At 40.1% G+C, this 22,999-nt stretch overlaps 1 protein-coding gene across 2 annotated transcripts in view; it reads left to right on the top strand.

Moving 5' to 3' along the window:
* The window catches only part of csmd2 (CUB and Sushi multiple domains 2), a 263,474-nt gene that overhangs the window by 183,259 nt on the left and 57,216 nt on the right, over window positions 1-22,999 (top strand). For both annotated transcript variants that reach the window (XM_042226362.1, XM_014338052.2), the window contains 12 exons: window positions 688-804; window positions 2,610-2,723; window positions 7,466-7,561; window positions 8,517-8,720; window positions 9,408-9,532; window positions 11,833-11,929; window positions 12,593-12,697; window positions 12,853-12,971; window positions 15,570-15,639; window positions 17,489-17,605; window positions 18,628-18,837; window positions 20,315-20,503. In XM_042226362.1, coding sequence (XP_042082296.1) covers window positions 688-804; window positions 2,610-2,723; window positions 7,466-7,561; window positions 8,517-8,720; window positions 9,408-9,532; window positions 11,833-11,929; window positions 12,593-12,697; window positions 12,853-12,971; window positions 15,570-15,639; window positions 17,489-17,605; window positions 18,628-18,837; window positions 20,315-20,503 — 1,563 coding nt within the window. The remainder of the gene's footprint in view (window positions 1-687; window positions 805-2,609; window positions 2,724-7,465; window positions 7,562-8,516; window positions 8,721-9,407; window positions 9,533-11,832; window positions 11,930-12,592; window positions 12,698-12,852; window positions 12,972-15,569; window positions 15,640-17,488; window positions 17,606-18,627; window positions 18,838-20,314; window positions 20,504-22,999) is intronic.

The following is a 22,999-nucleotide window of genomic DNA, read 5'->3' on the forward strand; positions in this document are numbered from 1 at the left end:
CAGCGCTTATAGATTTGTCACGTGTAAACATGTCTATACAATTAGGCTATTTTTCCCATAGAGCAGTGTCCTACAGGTGTATGTGCAAAGCTGTGTGGGTTTTGCTAACATTAATAGTTGTGCAAGTGCAGCTTTAATTTAAAGAGTGCTGCTTATTTTGCATATATTCTCCTCACGCTCACAGCGGAACTGCTCTCTGATATTCCCATGACACGACTAGCTCACTAGTTCACCCCCCGGGAGAGCTCGTGAAAGATCCCTGAGACCACAGAATCGTATGGCCCTCACAGTGTGAAGCTTTAGTTGTATGCCAGGTGGAAGACAAGCTCATACCACGCAGATTTTCACACGTGGGGAAACAAGGGTTCAGGGTACAAGCATTTTTTGGGGGGGTTTAACCAGTAGAAGCAATCCGGGTCTCAGCACGCCCAGGCTAACCCAGACGGACACTTGGAAAACATTGCAATTTCACTGTGACAATCACTGGGGACATCTTCCACTGAAAGCCCAATCAGACAAGAAAAGTAATTTAGGAGTGATGGAACAGAGGGGATGGAAAGGTAGGAGGAGGGGGGAGAGAAATGGAATCTTCCACTTCTGGCTGTAGACCTTCCTGTCATGTTTGCCTTGTCCTTTCCTTTTTTTTTGGTCGTCTCTTTTTCATTTCTCATTTATGTCTTTTTGCAGCTCTATGTGGTGGACAGTACACTGGTTCAGAGGGAGTGGTCTTGTCTCCTGGTTACCCCGGTAACTACAGCAGCGCACGAACCTGTTTGTACTCTGTAGTCGTGCCCAAAGATTACGGTAAGCCAAGAAGTGAGAGCGTTCTTTTACACTCTTCCTGGCAGATGTTTTATTGTGTGTTTTTGTGCCGGTGTATAAAGGTGGTTAATTATTGGTGCTTAATTAAGATGAATTTTTTCTGTAATGCCAAAAAATAATAATAATAATAATTCCTTATCAGGCTCAAACAATGCTCAAGTGCCTCACTGAGTTATACATATTTTTCAAGGCTGAAGGCAAGAGAATAAAAAGAAACACTTGACATTTTTTTTCCATAACTAAATATTTTTAGCGAAAGCTGCACCAGAGAGAGAAAGTTTGTGTCAAACTTGTAAAAGCTCCCATCCTCTTTCAGTTCTTGCCAAATGTTTTTTTATTTTTAAATCACAGAGTGATTGATAGTCCCTATATTCATCGGTCTCATTGCTACACATACTTTTTTACATCACTGTGGAAGAGCAATTTAATCACCAGCTTATACACTAGTCATATAACACGTCAGTCAGAGGCACGCATCCACCGAAATATAATTAGATCCAGTGTTTCCGAAGTTTTGCAGCTTTTTGGCATTTCCTTCTTAAAGGTCACAGTTTTCTTCCAATATGTGATGCCATACTGTAAGAGCGGGAATTTATTCAGAAAGCAAAGGGTGTCGGAAGAGGAACACAACACAGCACAAGCACGTATATTCAGATTTAAACATGTTTCACTTGCTTGCTCGGGATGCCGCTCTGTTTCACTTTCTATCTCGGGCGCTCTGTCTTGCTCTCCTTTTATCGCCTGCTTCCTCTTCTCTTCCCTCTGGCTCCTTAATGAGTTATCAGCACCATGCCTCTCGAGGGGCAAGCTCACGTCCTATCATTGTTAAATTACACCAAAAAAGCAGTGGCGGGCATGTGTTTGGCTTCTGGCTACTTCACCCCAGTCTTTTGAATATTGAGGTCATGACGCTCATTCAGAGGTCCGGCTCTGCTCCAAAACGACCGGGCACCTATCCTTCTTGGAACCTGTCGGCAGCGTATTTCGCTCGGCCGAATCAAAGCGAGAAAGGAAATTGAAATAATTAAAGTCCACATTTGCATTTTCTTGGAAAATGACAGCGAGGCCCAAGGCAACTCACTTTGTCGTGATGAGCCACAAATGCTCTCGCCTCCATTCTTGCCACTTCTCATTAGGCTGATGCACTAGTGCTAATGATAGGCTATTTTCTTCAATGCAGAGGACAGGGTGGGTGTAGCCGCAATGACTGGGTTCTCTTATCAGAGACGCAGATGAAGAGGATGCACAAATAATGGGAATCGCTGAAGATGAGGCTGGAGATTATAGATGCTGAATCATGTCAAATAAGTGGATCTCAGAACATAAGGAACCACACTTTGATGGAGGAGCAGTAGTCCCCTCTTTCACCTCTGCTCTTTTTTTTACTCTCCAGCTGCGATATGTGCTGCGAGTAAACGAGACAGATTGATTGTGGAGGGGCTGAATATGTTCAGGCAACAGCAGTAGAAAGGGTTGGTTGAAAGGATGAAAGCACTGTAGTGGAGATTTAGCTACACATTGTACAACAGATTGACTGTCATTGCAAAGCCTTTCATCTCCTGACAGGCAATCAAGGCCAGACAGGATTGCTGATCTCTATTGTAATATCAGGTTTTTTGGCTGTGTTGTCATAACTGGCGGTATTATCTAGCTTGCTTTAAAGGAGAGTTTTTGATTACAAACGGTGTTGAAAATATTCTTTTGGATGATGAGAACTTTTATTTTGTTTTGTTTTTGAGTCATTTCTTCTCTGATGTCAATTTCATGACTGCGTCTGTTTTTCCTAGTGGTCTTCAGTCAGTTCGCCTTCTTCCAGACAGCCCTGAATGACATCGTGGAGGTTTATGATGGGGCAACGCAGCACTCCCGCGTTCTTAGCTCGCTCTCTGGAGCACACACAGGTACCCACACACACACACACGCACATTTCAGATGCCTGAATACACGATTCCGATTTCAGCAGGTATCAACCTTGAGGGAGGCAAAAAATAGAAGCTATTTACATGCAACTAGAGGTAGGCAAGACGTGACTCATGCACATTTGTATAGCTTTGTTTCATCTTCAGCACTAGCTCGTTCCAAATCAGTAACAGTGGTTTGACTATTTGAAGCCATTATTCTTGACATGACAGGGGACTGAATAAAATTGTTGTCTTAGACTTATCCTTCTCACAAGGATCCGTTTAAACTCAGAGACACAGTGCTGACGCAGACAGAACCGCGGTGGCTGCAGGTGGGCTCCACTGAGCTGTAACACAATTCAGCAGTGACAACAGGAGTCACAGGGATAACATATCTACAGACAGGCTCAAGCCTTGCATGAGCGTACACCTCAATTGGTATTACACAAATTATGTAGTTATGTAGGCAAACAAGTGCAGTGATCCACAAGGTGCCTGTTTATGCTATAACTTCTACTTTTTTAAACTAGTGGAACAACTGGATAGATACTTTTTTTTATATTAATTGTTACATGGAAAGATAAATAAGATAGTATATTATGATATACAAAGAAATGGAAGCAGAGATTGTAAACACAGGTTCTTGCTGGGAGCTAAAGGATCTTTAAGGGTTTATGACGTCAGCCGCTAACAGCTTGCTATGTAAAGTAACGTGTTGCACTCGTTCCATATATATTGCAATACGATGCCCTCACATGCCTGTGAGCATTTGTGAATGCTTCCCTTTAAAACTATTGCATATTTGCAATAAGTGGCCGGTAGAGAGTGACCTCACAAACAAATCAAAAAGTAATAATTGTATTCCTGGAGCTCAACCTACCTAATGACATTAGCAATTACAGGAAAACCTTCAAGTTTCGTAATGATGGTATCATTCAAATACATTTAAACAAGCACTTTACCTTCACTTTTTTTGAGCTGATATCTGTCTCTTCCCATTACATTCATGAGTGGTGCTAAATAATCTTAAATTCAGTCATTTATTTGGCCGTGTCTGCAAAGCTAGACTTGCACAGTGTAGTTCTGCTAGTGCTTCTAAGCCACAGATGATGAGCTACGGCACGTAGATAGTACTGCTTTAACCAGACAATCCATGTCCGGTTTGTTTGGTAACTTAATTCCAGTTAAACTTAAACTTAAACTTAACCTAAATTGTCATATTTGAATCAAGTGCGTGTTGCAGACAAATACAACACAGTGGTTCGTGTGTCACTAGTGTATAAAGAGCCCACTTGTGTAGCAGTGCTGAGTAGATGTCTACAGAAAGTGGAGCACACATACGCACACAACTCACTAAAAGAGAGTTATGAGAGTGGAATATGGTAAAAAAGGACAACAGTTTTAAGGTTAAAAGTTAAAAGGCGAAAAATAACTAAATGTGTGCCATATTATTTTTGATGAATGGATGTCATAAATACTACAACTGCACTGATAGGCTATAAAAGCAATGGCTGTAGTCGGGGAGGTTCGACCTCTGAAGAGGGTGTGAGTGAAAAGGTGCCGAGTTTAGGGCACCCCTCCGTCTCAGCCTGCCCTCGCCCTGTGGCTTGACAAAAGCAAAATGATTACTTTGGTTTGTGTCCAGGGCAGCCTCAGAAAATCCAGTTTACAGCTCAATAAACAGGATGCTATATTAACTACGGACTCGAGGCAGCAGGTTCGTAGAGCTATCTAACCAGGCATGGCAGAGCAAAGCTGACACACTTTGGCAAGGGAAGAGAGATTTTAGCCCACACGTTGCCACTGAATTAGGCACAAACCAGAATCATGTATCTCCATTCACCATACCAAAGCAGCAAAGCTTACAAATCTACTAACATTTACGTCTGCAAGCGTACATCGCACGGAATTAGCTTCATTCTTTTTATTTATTTTTTTTTCTGATGTATTTCACCTTATTTTCACCCACTTCCTGTCCTTGTTTTACATGGTTCTTATCAGGTCCACACTTACTTTAGCTGGTAGACTTTATTAATACCATTATTTGATCAGTTCTTGTTTCTACTCTGATTTAGATTGTGGAACTTTTGTCTCCTGTGTTTTCAGTTGAATCTGTTTTTCGTCACACATGCTGTCATGTCAAAATAATAGACGTTATCAGTATGTACAGTACAGTTTGGGGTTTTTGGTTAATGGCAGGATGGCATTTGCCAAACATGTTAAATCACAGAAGTCAAAGCACGGAGCATTTTTCTGTAATTATGCAGACCTTGAAAAACAGATTCTCTACTAAATGATCTCAGTAAAGTATTCAGATGTATGCTTTCATTCCTTTTATGCTTATTGAGGTAAAATACTTTCTCTACAGAGAAATGCCAGTGATTGGGAGTTATCAGAGGCAGTGGGGACAAACAGAATAAAATAAGAAGAAATGAAATGTGGAATAAATTAACAGTAAAAAAAAGGTGTGAATTAGAAAAGAGAAGAACAAAATGACTGATTCAAGAAATCAAGGACACCTATCTAAATGCTAATTTTTTAATAATCGATTTGAAAAAAAGAAAAAAGGGAAGAAAATGGCAGTTGTCTCTCTCCTGGCCATCTAGGACTAGAGTTTGCTAAAGTCCCCTTTCAGCTCACTGCAGAATAAACACAAAATGTAACTTTGCAGAATTAAAATTCACCACCTGATATCCGCACTTGACTAACTCTTTTTTTTTTTTAACTCTAAACCTGTTGTTTAGTTGTGATTTTTAACAGCCAGAATTTTTCTCGCTGACGCTGTTTATCAGTGCACAGAAGTAACTAGCATTGAAATTCAGGCACTGATCCCAGCCAAAGTCAGACTTGACCTCGTTAGCCTTTCACATGTCAGTGCTGAAGATCATTTTAAGGACAAAGTGGTCGGGATGCTGGACAATGGCCAGAGAGCCAGTAAGTTACATGCTGACACGTGTTTGCTCTTACTGCACGGATACTTGCCCTGTGCAGCAAATTATGAAACACTGTCACCATGACAGCACACAGCAAGGGTTCCTCTAATAAACTAGCCAGCGTGCTCTGGGATCCAGCAGTGGAACCTGAACATTCACGGTGATGACTCATTAAGAAACTGTGCCGCTGGAGCTATCTCAGGACACTGCATTTAAAGGTGCAGAAGCTCTCAGAAAGCCTAAGAGCACAGAGCCGACTCACTGAGACTCACTAACACAGACACGCACACATCCACACACAGATGTTGCCTCTGAGGTTAAGCACGTCTGCCTCCCACTACAGTGTGACAGCAAGCAGACATAGAGTAATGAGATTCACAGCAGAACGCCAGTCAGCACCACACTGAGAGAAAGACAGAGAGGCAGAGACAGAGATGATCACGCTTTGTATCATGTTCTGTGTCAGTCAACAAATTTTACACCACACTGGATACATCGTGGGGGTTCTCCTTTTGTGTAATTACAATATGGGCTAATGGGGATTGCAGGGGATCGTATGGGTAATTTTTAGGAATTAAAAAACAAAACAAAAAAACGTACTCTCAGGATTTGTTTCACAGTTAGATGTTTTTGACCTCAGTATAATCACATTTTATTTGACTAATGCTATTAGAGTAAAGAGTCTCGTAATGTGGCGAACCCCTTAAATTCTTAGTAAACTGTCCTTGCGTGTAGTTTAAAAATCAAATTTTATACCCAAAGAACAAAGAGCGCTATCAAAAGGCCTGCTCACACCAATTACCCAAAGCAATTTAAACTGTACAGTAAGACTTCCAGGATCTTGATTGTGGAGAGCCTTAGGCAGCAGGTGAAAAATGCAACCTTGAATTTGATTCCGTAATTCGGAAACAGCCCGGGACAAAAAGTCACAGGTCTGGTCACTGCAGCTGCTTCTCCAGCGCTTAAAAGTCATCTGACACCCCACCTTATAAATTATTGGGGAACTGAGGAACTCTTGAGAACTAAAAATTGGAATGTGAGTTGCCTTAGCCCAGCTGGAATAACACAAACAATTATCAAACCGGGAAAAACAAGAACATGATAGAGAGTGAGGCTCATATGCTGATCAAATGCAGGTTTTACGCTTCGGGACATCACTTGGTATAGGCAGACTGCAGTCAGAGGCTCAGCTGCACCCTCACACAATGCTATCAGTGCCAATAAGCAAGATTACCATTTAGTCACAATGTACCTGACAGATATTTCTGGCTTTCCTACAGGTATGGAAGATAAACAGAGTACTCTGTGGCTGCAAAGTATTAAGCTAATCTGAATAATCAACATGCATTTGCATGCACCACAGATGGTGCAAAGCCTTCTATAAGCATGTTATATTTTCACCCCAGTGAGTTTTTCTGTGAAAGCGTAACATCACCGAGCACAGCTCTAGACCAAACAGCAAGATTTCACTCGGATGAGATACCCACGTGTTTTTTTTTTTTTCTCTTTGCACTTTCCTGCAATGCAGTACATGAATAGCACTTCTAAATATATCCATATCCAGAGACCTACAGAATGTCCTCTTTCCCTCAGTCATTGCAGATTCCCTAGCTCTTGCATTTCTTTAATTTTCATGCTGGATGTGCAGAACGAGTTCCTAAAAATAGTCACCAGGATTCACATTCAGGAGGGAGGAAATTAACAGAGCTGGTGATTCAGTGACCAGAAAGCAACACAAATGTAAACTGATGCAGAACAAAGCGTTTTGCTAAAAAATTTGTTTGCTAAAAAACCTTGATCTTATCGCAGGTGAGTCGTTGCCATTAGCAACCTCCAACCAAATCCTGATCCGCTTTACCGCCAAAGGCCAATCCAGCTCTAGAGGATTCCATCTGGTCTATCAGGGTGAGTGTGCAACACACACACACACACACACACACACACACGCACAATCACACACTCCGAAACAAATTCTGTTACCTTTTTTTTAAATTCCCTCTCTTCGAACACCCCCCCTCCGTGTCCATATCAGATGACTTGCTGAGTGATTTTGCAAGGTTTCACCTTCAGCCGCTGTCTCAGCCGTGATGTGCTCGAGCGCATGCATCTGCAGAAAGTGTGCGAAAAAGTTGTGCTTAAACTCTCCCGTTGTTCTTTTCCCCCCCAAGAGGGGCTTTTTTGAATTCTTATTTCCCTTAAACAGTGCACTGTACCAGAAATGACATTTGCTGTAGATATCCAAAGGCAGTGGCAGCCCCGAAGAATGTTTAATGAATAAATAATACTTTTTTTTTTCTTTTTTTCTTTTCTTTTTGGCAAGTACGCTGAAACAACGCCAAGGAAAAAGCAGAGCTGAATATCATATTTTGTATTGTCTGTTCTGGGCATTGTGATCACACTGACATAGACACTAAAAAGAAATCACAAAATCAAGTAGTGAGATTTTTCTGTTGTATATTAAATGTGTAGGTAGTTTACATTTAAAGAGTAGCTGCTATGCTCTTTTTTTCCTGTCATGGTGAAATAATAAGTTTTAAATAATTAGCATGACGCCGTATATGCAGGTAATCCATGTGAGTCAAAAGATAAAGTTTCAAGAGTTGTAAATGCTTAGAAACAACAGACTTCTCCACCTTTGGCTCTGGATGATGTAAACAAAGGTGGAGATTCCTAATATGTTCATCTCAGGCACACAGGCAAGGAACTAAAACTGCTTGAGCCCCTACTCAAATGTAAAGCATAGTAGGTCGGTATCTCTAACTCCAGGTTACGTAGAAGCACAGCAGCCTTTTACACATTATTTAATTTAAAGTATCCTGGATAATGACTCAAATCAAATCACCATCCTTCCTGTTCACAGCCGTGCCGCGGACCAGCGCCACCCAGTGCAGCTCAGTCCCCGAGCCTCGAAATGGCAGACGAATGGGTAACAACTTTGCCGTCGGCGCCGTGGTCCGCTTCGAGTGCAGCCCTGGTTACGTCCTGGAGGGATCGAGCGCTATCGAATGTTTAACTGTTCCCAATGCCCTGGCCCAATGGAACAGCTCGATACCCAGCTGTATAGGTAGGACACGGATACTTAAAACACACAAAAACATACACACACTTGTTTTAAAGTCAGGCTGTAAGCTTTAACTCCACGTGTTTGATATCCTAATATAAGCATTTGTTTAACTGGACTCTAATCCTGAGCTGAGTTCTGCTTCTTTTTGTTTTCTTTCTACCTCAGTTTATTTGCCTTTTCACTCTCTCTCCTTCTGTCTGGTTCACATACTTGATATTTTGAGCTTCAAGCTTCCATCTTGACACAGATGTGGGCTGCCAGCCATCGCCTGTAGCTATACAGTGAGATTCAGCCATGCAACGAGCAGGTGGCAGGCACTGCTCAGGGTCACAAATACACACCGATGGACACACACACACACACACAGATGCGCACGCAGAAATCAACATGCTTATACGAAGACACACTCTCATACACAGCTTACAGCTGAAGCAGATGCTCCTGTGCTGTCGCCAGATGTGACTTGAACAAGACAAGCTGGGAGGACAATGTCTGAGGACTGTAAACACTCCTTAGGAGTTTGTGTGCGCAAGCACAAACCAGGCGGATCATGTAAAGCATGTCGTCATCGTGTACATTTTGATTCTGGTTCTGATATGAGCATGTTTATTACATGATCTGTTTCTCTTTGCATTTTGCACACTTTTAAAGTAACTTAGACCTTAACCTCATCCTCTTATCTCACAGTTCCATGTGGAGGTAATCTGACCCAGCGAACTGGCACCATCTTATCTCCTGGATTTCCTGAGCCCTACCTCAACAGCCTCAACTGTGTGTGGAAGATCACAGTTCCCGAAGGATCAGGAATCCAGGTTTGTACAATAAAGTTTCTGGTAGGCATCAGACCACCTCCTGGATGCTAGGATTGGTAAACCAGAGGCAGATTCACCAATGTTAGCAGTCAGTCCCCTAAATCCCTTTCCAATTCCACATGTTGCCCAAGGAAACCCCGCTCTGATTATATTTATGGAAAGTAAAATCACATTTGAAAATATATTTTACAACGGCATGTTATAGTTAGAGTTTGGCATCTATGCTGGGGTTCTGGGTTGGTGAAGGTTTTCTATAGGTTTCCTATAGACATATAGCATATAAGTGTAAGACCACATTTGTTTTTCTGCCAACACATTAGCTTTCATTGTCTGAGCTACAGCAGCCTGTTCTTGAGCATGCAGAGTAATCTCTTTCTCAAACTGTCTCTGACCACTTTTTTAAAGCCATTCACAGTGGTTGTCCACCTCTAGCTTCTAGCCTTTATGATCCTTGTTGTTTTGACAACAGACCTCTGTGTGACGAGATGCTTTCAGCTTACCAAAGACCAATTAATGGTGCTGCACACAGTATATAAAGGTATTGCTTTTACAGGCCTCTCAGTTGTGGGGAGCTGTGAGGTGATAGTGTCTCTGGGCCTTTTTAAAGGCTCCGAATTTAATTTGGCAGATCACTATACCAGAACCTTCAGATTGTACAACCTGAAATAAATTTTCCTATAATCACCTCTTCAATTACTTTACTTTTCCTTTCCCGGGAGTTAATTCAGTTTGCATATTCTTATTCCGCGATGCGTGCGTGATGGAATCTCATGGAACCTGGGCAAGGTCCCTGTGGATCTGCCTGGCAGAAAAGTTTTTAGGCTTATGCTTCAGCCTCTGTGCTTAATAACCTCAGTGGCGTCCCTCAGCTATTAGCTCCCCTACCTCAGCTGACTGTCCTTGCAGGTCAAATACACAACATGGCCCAAAGGCACACTTAGCATGCCACACTTCACGCCAGCATTTGTTTGGAGGGGAAGTAGACCAGAAATAACAGCAGAGAGCTGACACTGTGTAATCCTCCAAAAGGTAAACAGCACAAAACTTGCATACGCATTTCTGACTTTGGAGGTACAGTCAAATGATAGTATGTCATCATTTTTCTTTGTAATATTTCTACAGAGAGAGACACATTTGCACATTTGCTACACGGTCACTGCAAACTTGAGAGAGTTTACGGCTCTGTATCTATGTCTCTGCAGCAGAATCCTGCCCCCCTGTTCCTTCTCTTTCATGCAGACATCTTTTTTCTTGTTGCTTTCCATACTGTTGCTCTCCTCCACCAGCTCCCCGAAACACATTAGATTGGAGTGTCACGATCTAGAAGAGAACTTAAAGGAGCGAGGTGCCTTGCTGGCACATTTGCTGTGGCCCCCTAATGAAAGATCAATCTGTGATCTGCCTCGTCTCTCCGGGAGCCCGGTGCACCAGCGCCCCTACAGCCCCCTTAATTGGCTCATATCCGATCTATAACCATCAGAAGCAGAGAAGACAGCAGAGGAATGGACGTGAGAGGGAACAAAAAAGGGGAGGATGGGAAGGAGAGTGGGGGGAAAAAGAAAGGACAACAAAGACTGAGGAAAACAAAATCCGTTGTCAGTTTCATAGAATTTGGCATGTTTTACTGTTTTTTTTTTTCTGTTTTAACAGCAAAATAAGTTTTGGTATCTAGACTGCTACTCTTATAGCATGTGGTATTTTGGTTTTCCTACTGGTCGCAACTGTCATTTGTAGATTTAGTCTCTTTGAAGAATATTCAGCATTCGCCACATGTCGCACAGTCTTCTTAATTTAAAATCCAATTCCCACCACTTGAACGCAGTCGGAAAAGGAGGCGAGTCTAATTAAGCATTGCCTTATTAATCGTGTCTTATTCTTTGGCTTTTCAGACATTTCGTGTCCTCTTTATGTATTTTGAAGTGAATTAAAAATGTCTGTATACTCTGAGAGGCTGCCGCAGCAATCATAACTACTGTTGTTTTCTCTGGAACCCCGGTGAGCTGTACATAGAAATATCTTTTTTTCATACTTGGACTATTAATCACTCTGCAGGGTTATGTTTTTTCAGGCCTTACCCTAAAGTAAGAGTAGATATAACCAAATACCATGTTTTTAGTCCTTGACTTACAGTAACTAGCTTCACATACTTTCTTTCGTTCTAATTTTCTTGCCCATAATCCTCCCAGATCTGCTCCCTCATCCCTCTCTCTTTCTTTCCTTACTGTTTTTTTTTGGTCTACATTTCACTAATTGTGTTCCTCTACCGCCCCCTCTTTCTCCCTGTCTGTTCCCTGCCTCAGATCCAGGTAATCAGCTTTGTGACAGAGCAGAACTGGGATTCGCTGGAGGTGTTTGACGGAGGCGACAACACTGACACCATGCTTGGCAGCTTCTCGGGTATTGCCGGATATGCATTTCTATATATCCCTTTATTTTCCTCAACGTGTCTAATGTGTGCAACCTTGGACATAAAACATATTTTGAAAACAGCCTCATTACTTTTCACAGAGCAGAGCCTGCAGTCTGGAAGAGATATTGTGTTTACTAACCAAAGCATAGATTTCTTTAGAAAAAAAAAGATGGCTGCCACATGTAGCTCAGTTTCAGTTCTAATCTGGTACAAATCTTGCTGCCTTTGGACAAAGGTTATGTTATTCTTTGTGGAGTTGAGGCAAATGTTTGTTTACAGTATCTTTGCGACTCCTGTCAGAGCAAGAATGCAACAACAGGGAACTTATACTTGGAACAAGACCAAAAGTAAATGTTAGATCTGCCCTGAAGTAAAGGGATGACAGAAAAGTGGCACACTAGTTTGAGTTGCTAATATCAGGTTACAGTTTTTTCTCTCTTTTGGAACAGTTTTTGGTTTTTATCATCTGAACACTTGCTAAAATATTGGAATAAATTCTCTACTTGTGAAAAAGTCAATGGGTTGTACCATTGTGCCGCTAACAGACGCGCTTTTCAGCTGTTTGCCTGCAACTCACGCATAGTTAGTTATAGTGAGCAGCTATAGAGGAGATAGCATTCCTGAACTCCACTGTTAATCTTCTCGCAAAGGCACGACGGTCCCAGCTCTGCTCAACAGCACCTCCAACCAACTCTACCTCCACTTTTTCTCTGATATCAGCGTGTCTGCAGCTGGATTCAGGCTGGAATACAAAAGTAAGTGGTGTGGGAAAAAAACATGTTCTTCAAACAGTGGTTGTTTCTTCTTAGAGTGACATTAAGGTTTATTTGATATTTTCTCTTGTTGTAATTTGATATTTCTTTTTGTTTCTCCCTCTCCATATTTTTGTTTCCATTCATCATCCACTTAGCCGTGTCTTTGACTAACTGTCCAGAGCCTGTAGTTCCTATGAATGGTATCAAGGTTGGAGAGCGCCTTCAGATGAATAACGTGGTGTCATTCCATTGTGAACCAGGATATACGCTACAGGTAAACTCTCCAACTTTCATATAGTTCTGTCATGTATGACCATCGAAAATAAGCTGAATCTCACCTTTGATAGTGTCTGTCTTGTCAGCCCTGCTTTTGTTCAGTTGCTTGCTCATGCTGCAGTTCTTTTTTTTTTTTTTTACAGCACTTTGATATGTCAGGATGTAGAATAGAAGAAAAAGAGAAACAGAAGTTGAATAGATGGACTTGGTCTTCTGGCTATGTTAGTTCATTTCAAGTTTTTTTGAAAGTGATCACTTTTATTCTCTATAGTCTGTTGCAAACTTGCAATAAGGTAGGCAGTACCCTGGCTTTGGCTTTAACAGGTGCCATGTATGGGTTCTGTATTATGTTCTGTAAAAGCCAGATGACTAACTTGGTAGTAAATCATGACAAATATAGGATTTTAAGACCTATACTGATGACTGACACTAGTGATTTAAAAAGCCAAGCTCTTCTTCTTCTTTATTTCAGAGACAAAACAGATTTCCCCAACATGTATTATGTGTAATTGTGTATTTACTCATTTACGTTATATCTGACTCTTATTGGATCAGCTGGTTGTTGTGTTTTTGGCAAACGTGTGTTGCCAAGAATAGTGGACAGTGTCAATTCAACTATTCAATGTCAGTTCTCATATCATGGTTCAAGTGATTTTCCTTGTTCTGCTTTCATCCACTGGCCATGATAAATGCTAGCAAATAAGTAGCCACAGTAGCTAATATCAGCTGATGATATTGGCTAGTTGATAAAAACCAAACAGCTGGAAGAAAAATGGTACTAGATAGACTTAAAGTCAGAAACTTCACACAGACAAGAGTGAGACTTAAACACACAAATTCATAATCAGATTATTTAATAATGTGATATATTAAATGGCACTGAAATGTGTGGGACTTTGCAGTGTGCATGATATTGCGCACATTGTGATATCCTGTCTGATTTGTGACGATAACATTAGCAGCGCTAGCATTATCAGTATTCCTTTGGTAAATAGAAACACGGTGGCGCAGAATATAATTACACACTGCTGTGGCCGAGTGTTATATTTCAGTTTCACTGACACAGATAGAACTGTTTTCTAGATGAAGAGCTGCCCTGATTAGAACAGCTGTCATCTGTCTTACCTTCTGCCTTCTTACCAACTTGCTGTCACAGAGACGGTGGTGCTGCCGCCAGCTAGGGCTGCAGACACATTTAGTCACAATTGGCTGCATAACACCTTACAACCAACAGTGAAGCTGTGTTGTACATTCATAAAATGTAAGCAATATCTATAAGCAAGAGTTACATTTCATTATGTAACTTACTAGTTTTGTAGTTTTATACCTCTAAACTTCCCAATAAGCTTATAAGAAAGTTACCATCCAAATTCAAAGTAGGCATGTTGACAAGTGTCCTCGGTTTATTAGCTATAATATGAAGGCCGTGACGCTCGTGTGCTGAGAAATCAGAATTCTGTATTCCCTTCAAAAAAGTGCTCCTGAAGTCATCTGTCCTTCAGGAGACAGATGGTGACATCGGAGGAGAACACTGGGTACAGTAGTTCACACAAATTCTATTTGTACTCCATTGAGACTATGTGTCTCTGTCAGTTCTCACTCCTTGTTCTCACATTAAAATGCCAGGTTGGATTTACGTCACCCCTATTTTCTCACTAGTTGTGCTTAGCATTTTCCTTTTGGTAGACTTCATTCAGTAAGCTCGATTGGTCCGGTGGCAGTGACGTGTTTCCCTAAAATGACCAAATTTCCAAAAAGGTTTTGGGAACAATGTGCGAACAGTCAGCTTCACAAGGATTAACAATATTTTTTTGTGTGTGTTTATGTTTAGCATTGCTCATCAGATCACATTATTTTTATCACTGAGGTCTAATAAATAAATTGTACAGCATTTCTAATTAAATTTGTTTTGTAAATGCGTTCTCCTGTGTTAGTTCATTCTATCAGCTGGCAGACTGCTTTTCCTCTGCTTTTACACCAGACATACCGAGTCATGTCCTAACAAAGATATCCTGTCTAGCTGTGACTGTGCATAAAACCTATCCCCCGCTTCAGGATTACTGTTCTTTCAATGCTTAACAAATACCTTCGTAATAAATGTTATAGCCACAGACTTCAGAGATTTTGTTCTAAAACATTGAACATTTGAAGACTTCTAATGGCCTGGCTGTCAGGGTTTGTCTGATTATAAACAGTCTATTTTGTCAGTCTGTTATGTTCCAACATGCACATGTGACATTTTTAAGCCATTTTCATGACAATTTTCTAAGAATTGCGGTAAGTGCTTTTAAATTTTCTGAAAAATGCCAGTTTTTCATATTTGGCTTTGCAGAAATGACTTTGAATTTTTCCGCACTCTTTCCCTGTCTTCTTCTCGCTCTGTATGATGCTCTTTATATGCCGCTATTGTTCTCTGTCACTTCAGATGGATTTAGTCTTTTAGGCACCACATGAAGTCATGCAGAGAAAAGCAGCAGGATCAAATAATTGGAGCAACAGATGAGTGACAGTGGAGCGAACAAGTTAATTCATTGCCTGCTCTTTTTTCCCCCCGTACTTTTGTCTTTGTGCATGTGTGCATGGACGCTTCTCGCAGGGGAACTCGCACATCACTTGTATGCCTGGAACTGTCAGACGATGGAACTACCCACCTCCTCTCTGCATAGGTAAAAATGCCTTTCTTTACTTGCTCCTTGTGTCCTTGCCCCCTCCTGTTTGCTTCCTGTGTCTTTTCTAAATACCAGCTTTTTCCTTTTATTGGGGATCTTTCGCTTTAAAAGAACAGCAGCCAGGTGATTCAAAGTATTTGAAATGAATTACTTTATTATTAAACAGTATAGTGCAGATGACAAAGTTCCTCCCAAGGTTGTTCCCAATCAAAAATCATTAAAACAAGACAGCAAAAGAAAAGGTTATAGTCAGTTGTTTGTCTTTTTGCTTGAGGCTGTGCACGCTTTTGCACTTTTAAAGTGAATTTATATTGCTACCTTGAAAGCTGAGCGAACACGCTGAAAGTAACTGCAAAAGCTCCTCTCTTTAAGTGTTTCCTGTCTGTTAGAACACCTTGACAAAGTGGTTCCACTTATTGGAGCAACCTACTATACCCTAATTAGTTCCAACTCACACCATGATTGGTTGAAGTCGGTGGGAGATTCATCGTGTTTACAGGCATCAGCAGTTTCCTGATTACCTCAGGCTTTCACTGCTACAGGATTACATTTAACCCTTCACTTGTTCCTTGCAGAGACACAATGATACATCACCTTGATTTTCTCTGTTTGACACATAGCCTGTTTGTCCCATTCATTTCTTAATCTTCCCCCCTATGTTTGCCTGTTTCCCCCTCCCAACAGTGCCTCTTTCATTCTTTTTCATTGAGTCAGCTAATTCTTTTACCACTAGCTGCAGTACACTTTCATCTCGGCAACATGATCTCTTGCTCTTTTCATCCTCTTTGATCTCATCACCTTTTTCCTCTAATTATTTCCGTGCATTTTTTAATCTCTTTTGAGACTTAGTCCTTGATTTCAATCAAAGAAATGCTTTTATTGAATAAGCGGTTTAACATAAAAGGAGGAAGATGAAGAACAGCAAAGTATACCATACTTGGCACCGCTAAATCACATATCTTGTGATTAATAAAAGTATGAGGTGGCTGTAGAGTTCATTGGTGGTTGAGATACCCTGTCCAGTTGCTGTCATTTTTAGATGTTAAATGTTTAACACATTTATCAGTATTTTTTTAAGTTTATTTTGATATCTTTAACATAAAATACATTGCATTTTATCGTTGCTAATAAGATCTGTAAATATTTTGACTGGAGTGAAAAAATTGTGGCTTTAAATTCATTTTCACCTCTGTTATGCTTCAGTAAAAGGATGGTCATCTTTTTTTTTTTTTTTTTACATTTTGACAACTTTATTTATGATTTTCCAATATGAAAAAAGTGCAGAAAAATATAACTCAAATTGCGATTACAAATACTGCCCTTGTAAAACTGGTTGCGCGGCAACCCAGTGGCAAACCAGTTGGATGCAGGAGAATGTGTAATCTATGGGCACAAAAAAGAAAGAAAAAAAAAGTATTACCATGTGAACAAGGCAAAAAAACCAAAACAAACAAAAACAAAAGCCACCAAAAACAAAACAAACAAAAATAGAATAAAATAAATACATAAATAAAAGGGGGAGGCTGCATTGTGCACAGTTCTTTTTGGCTTGCTACAGATAGTGGGTGGCATTAAAGAAAGAAAGAGAAATAAACCCAAACACAGATAAAAGCAGTATTACATCATACTTCAGTAAATGACAACCAGGTTTTGTAGTATTTACTTTGGGACCCTCTCAAACTGTATCTCAAGTGCTCTATGTTCAAGCACCTCATCACCTCTCTCACCCACATCCTTTTTTATGAATCTGACGACTGAGCAGATCATTGTTTTGTAAAATAGTTGTAATGTGGCTGAATCACTTTTTTGCGGATGTTAATGAAATGCTTTGTCTGGACTCTGCCAGCTCAGTGTGGTGGAATTCGGGAAGAGATGGAGGGCATGATTCTCAGTCCCGGTTTCCCTGGCAACTACCCTAGCAACAGTGACTGCACCTGGAGAATCTACCTGCCAGTTGGTTACGGTGAGAGACATGAGAGGCTCTTGCAGCATGTCACGCTGGCATTTCTACACTAAAGAACCTTTAATTATGCAACTTGTAAGGCTGGACCGTGGAGTGACAGTGTTTATACATGTAGATTTATCGTGATAATGACAGTCGTGTCTGGAAGGCTCTCAAGAGGTAGTCTAAAATAAATGCAACTATCTGGAGCCTTAGACTAAAAATAGTGGATAAACATTTTTGGGGAAGTTGGCCTTGATTAAATTGTGTTTCAAATATTGCTGAAATGTGTAGCATTATACACATACAATGCTATATTAGTTATGCTAGGTGTGGCTAACACTAATGGAGCTAGCACCATTAGCCCTTCTTTTAAGCATGCTAGCTTCCAGAATGTTACACAGCCTAAATACGACTATTCTTTTCTACATGAAGGTATAATAGAACTGCATTGGTTCATACAGCTGTCATGACAACTTCTCAGGAATAATCCGCACTCATATTTTTGATGGGGATAAGTGAGGGCAGCATTTAGCTACTCGCACAAAATAGGGGTGCTCTCATACTTTTTTTAAGTAAGTATAAGAGCACCACAATCTACTTTACCACATTTACCTTTTTGATTTCATGGATGAAATGTGCAACAGCAGTCTGGCAGCAGCCACCTGACAGCAGTCACCTTAACAAGCTGCTTCCTATTCACTCAAGTAGGTTTCTGATGTGACTAAGCTACAGTACAAATTCTTGAGTACCAGCATGCGTAAATCAGCTCCCCTGTAAAAACAAAAATAAAGGACATTCAGTGTCATTTCATTTTTGGCATTTTTTTTTTTTAGGATTTTTGTTTATTTCTGGAATAATTGTAAACAATTGTTTTCGCCTCGTCCATTCACTCTTGTCAATTGAGTGCTACGACTGAATTGCAACCATTTTCTGCACATAATAAGAAGCGGAATGACTCGCCTACTTTAACTTTGATAGTATTTTTGGGAGAACAATGCAATTTTGTTTTTTAATGGCCATTATCCATTTCTTATAAACAGGAGCCCACATACAGTTCCTCAACTTTTCCACTGAAGCCAACCACGACTTCCTCGAGATACGCAATGGGCCCTTGGAAACAAGTGCTGTCATTGGCAGATTCAGCGGCCAGGATGTTCCCTCTTCCCTTCTCACCACCTCTCACGAGACCACAATTTATTTCCATAGTGACCATTCGCAGAACAAGCCTGGCTTCAGGTTTGAGTACCAGGGTAGGTATCCAAATGGCCTTTTAAAAGATCGGGAGACTAGAGGTGGGATATAATCTGAACTTTTGGATTATGTCTGAGAAAGCAGACTTATTATATGCTTTTAATACTAAAAATAACAACCAAAAAATTTTACCCATTGCAGAGCTGGGCCAGTATCAATATTCAGAGCTACTTTGTTCTGCACGCGTTACTCCAGCACCTGTGGCACTTTTAGGCTGCTTCAGTCCATTTTTCCTGTTACTGAAATGTGATTCAGCAGAGGAGTGCCGAATGCACGTATCAGAACTAATGCAGAATATCAGAGCTATTTTGCGTGAATTGAAGCAATTCCAAAATCAGTATAAGAGTGAAAGCCACAGTGATGAATTTCATCTTGCGGAAGGAAACGAATCAATCATTATCTTCAGGAGTGTTTACTTTTATTTCAGCAAGTACACTTAAGTACTATTAGTGTCGCTTCAGTGTGAAATTTATTCATGTAAAGCCATAACATTACTGAATTAGTGCTATAACTGACTCTGAAGAACTAATCAGCGCAGAGAGGCAGTGAATTCCCCGGATAAATAGCTGTATATAAAACTGCTGATCACTTCAAAGATTGCTTTAGCATGTGCCAATAAAAGGCTTCATTGCATATCTGCACGTCTTCAAGGAATAAATTCCCCCGGTCCACAAATGCAACAGGCACACTAAGTTTGTGTTTTGTGATTCAGCAAACGAGCCAGCAAATCGAAAGGTAGCATTGTGCATTTACATAATTATGTGTACATTAGCATATAAATCAAGCATTATATTTGCAAATACCAGCCCTCCCCTCCCCTTTTTTGCAATATTTGCATGAGTTATCTCCTACAAAGAGAAGCTGTGATCCATAGAAATCAATTCCTTTAGTCATATTTATATTCGTGCTTTTCAAGGCTCACTGCTTGCCCTGGTTTTGTATCCAAAAGGAAAAAAAATAGGAATAAGAAAAGTAAGAATTATTTACCCACGCTACCTCTGATGACTGCATCATACTCCTCTGGTACAAGTCAAACCTGCTTTAGGCATTTTTTTTCCCTCCTCTGAAAACTCCTGTCTAAGAAGGCGGAGGGGGATGAGGAGGAGTGAGTGGGAGGTTGTGCCTAAGGAACAACAGACACATGATGAAGGGGAATTGAAAGTGGGAAATAAAAATAGAGGATCCTCCGCTATAACAGTGTTGTTGTCTGGAAGCTGAGTATTCACACATTAAGGCAAGTCTTTAGTGGTTTGAAAGCTACTGTTAGCTAACTTCAGACAGTAAGAGAAAAACTATTTGAACATCCATGTGGGTAGCGTTCACAACCACAGCAATCATCAGAACAGTGAGCCTTTAGGAAACGTACTTTCCTGATCGACTTTGTTGATGTGAAAATAATATGATTCTCTGTTTAAGTTTCATAGCTGTATGAATGTATCTAGCTTTAATAGCAAATTTCTCTTCTTTTTCCCTTAGCTTATGAGCTACAGGAGTGCCCAGATCCAGAGCCTTTTCGCTACGGGGTGGTGGTGGGTGCTGGCTACAACGTGGGCCAGTCTATTTCCTTCGAGTGTCTGCCCGGGTATCAGCTGACGGGACATTCCATCCTCACCTGTGAGCACGGCACCACCCGCAACTGGGATCACCCTTTCCCTCGCTGTGAAGGTAAGTGATGCGAGCAAACAAGAGGACAGCTGTGCGCAGAACTAAACGAATAAAAAGATAACTTGCTTTTAAAACTGTAACGTATTGAACTATTACATCATTAGAGCAAAGTGTGGCCATGGAGATAATGATTATCTATTATGAATAATGTAATTAAACTGAATTATTATCCCCTATTAATGAAACAAAGCACTCCTCAGCGAAAAATCAATACCGCGCTAAAGAGAAGCGGAGACAAATAAAAGATGAATAAAAGAGAGGCTCTATTGAAAGGAAAAGTAATGGATGCTGTTCTTTCGCCTCGTCCTTGACCCACATTCTTGCGTCGATTATTCAATAAGGCCAGCAAAATTACAGAGAGAGGTGATGGCCGTGACACTGGAACTTTGAATGGGCGAGCAGGGAGATAAATGGGAGTGAAAGGAGGAGCAACCGAGTGAAAAGGCACCGGGAACGGGAGATAGAGTTTATTCTCGCACTCGTGCTATTTTCTTGTATGTGGGCTTTTTCATGAGTCACGTCCAGTTTGAAGCTGAAAGATTATTTCCAGGGACCTGAAAGAAAATTATACTTGCATGTGTGCGCGATATGCTTATTGTAGTATAATAGAATTCTTATTCTAATTATGTTAATGGGATGAATTAGTATTGTTATTATTCAAATACTATTGCATTGTCCTATGATATTAGTACTTAGTATAAATTAACTGTTTATTTTTGTAATACTGATAGATAAAGCATTTAATATGCTTCATTTCATTCTGGCTTAATGCAGTATTTTCACTAATGAATACTACCCATTACAATGCATATATGTAGTAATCTGTATGCATCCATGCACTCAGTACTTTGTGTATTCATGTGTACTCAAAGTGGGCATATGCTTGTATGTGAGGATATGTGTTTGAATAAGTCCTGACTGTTGCCGTATTTCACTTTTGCCCTGATGCTGTGGCCTGGTTTGTGGTCTGATGAAGAGGTTAGAGATACCTCTGTTTAATGGCATAAATGCACCTGTGAACTGAACCACACTAATGCCCAAATAACATTCGGTTTAATGCTAAAACAGCAAGAGTTCAGCTATTAAAGCTGCAGACAGGTCATTCTAAAACACAGGGTTTGATAAGGAATGCTTCCTGTTGTCCCTGTTTGTTTCACATAAAGTGACAATAAAATAATAGAGCAATAAGCTTCTCCGTCTCAGGGTTGTGCGCAAACATGCAGATTGTGGTTTCCCGTGTGTCTTTGACCGTGCGCGCGTTCTGCTCTTGTTGAATTTGTTGAACAAACACACGAGTGAGCGAAGAGAAGCCCGTGTTTTATAACCACTTCAATAATTGCAGGCTATTTATAGCGTACTTGTGTAGTGCATACTTGTCGTGCAGACTCTGGATAACTGTCAGATGAAAACCCATCAGATGCAGAATCAATCCAGGACAAATCACTCAGTCCTGAAACCCCCAGACTACCAGACTCGTCTTCAGGGAGCGTATAGAGCAAATCCAATTCTGATTTATGTCCATAACTCTGTTCTTTCTCACGTCCATGCTGAAGGTTAGCTCGGTATGCGTGGCAGTAGAGGCATAGCATATTGAAAATTAATAACACGTAAAAAATACTCTTCTCAATGGGTATAAATGTTACTATTTAAATTTGACTTCTTTTTGTTATTTTGCCTGCACTAGCCCACTTTGCATTATTATCATCTATTATCATAGATATTAACTAGATATTTGTGCTCTTGTTTGATCTCTTTGTACTTTTTATTTAGATTGTTTTTTTATTTTTGTATGGTTACAATAAATAAAAGAAACTCTATTAAAATGATATATGTATATCAAATACTTGAGAAAAACACCTTTTTCAGTCTAACCCTTTTGTCTATGAAAAAAATTAAGTCTGCAAAATAGAAAAAAGGACTTCTGTTATTAGCATCTCTATTAGTACCACACTAGATCGTTATTATAACCATAAAGCACTTAGTAATCCTTTATTTCAGTTTCTATAACTGTTCCTTTAATATCCTTGCCATTGCCACCTATACTAAGTTGTACATGAATTAAAAGCTTAGCATGCTTTGTCTCCATAACTACCCATTCTTCATTAATAGCACTGAAATAAGCTCAAACACAAGGCTGCTATTGCTACTAGGCAACAAGTTACTCATAGGTTAAATCTAGCTTATTCTGGTCTTATTTATAACTGACCAGTAGTTTGACACTTATTAACCCACACATGTAGATGGATATAGAATAAATATAAATATAAATAAGGCTTTATTATGAACATGTTACAATAGTGCGAAAACGACAGAAAAATATAAACAAAACAATAATCCTATTAAACTTATTCAATAGGCAAGGCAAGTTTATTTATATAGCACAATTCAACACAATTCAACAACAAGGTGATTCAAAGTGCTTTACAGAGACATTAAAAACAAAAACAAATAAAAAGCATGATTTAAAATTGATTATAAAACAAACAAACAAAAAAA

This window comes from Haplochromis burtoni, unplaced genomic scaffold (assembly GCF_018398535.1).
Source record: "Haplochromis burtoni strain Fernald_Lab_line unplaced genomic scaffold, NCSU_Asbu1 Contig_208, whole genome shotgun sequence".
Classification (NCBI taxonomy): Eukaryota; Metazoa; Chordata; class Actinopteri; order Cichliformes; family Cichlidae; genus Haplochromis; species Haplochromis burtoni.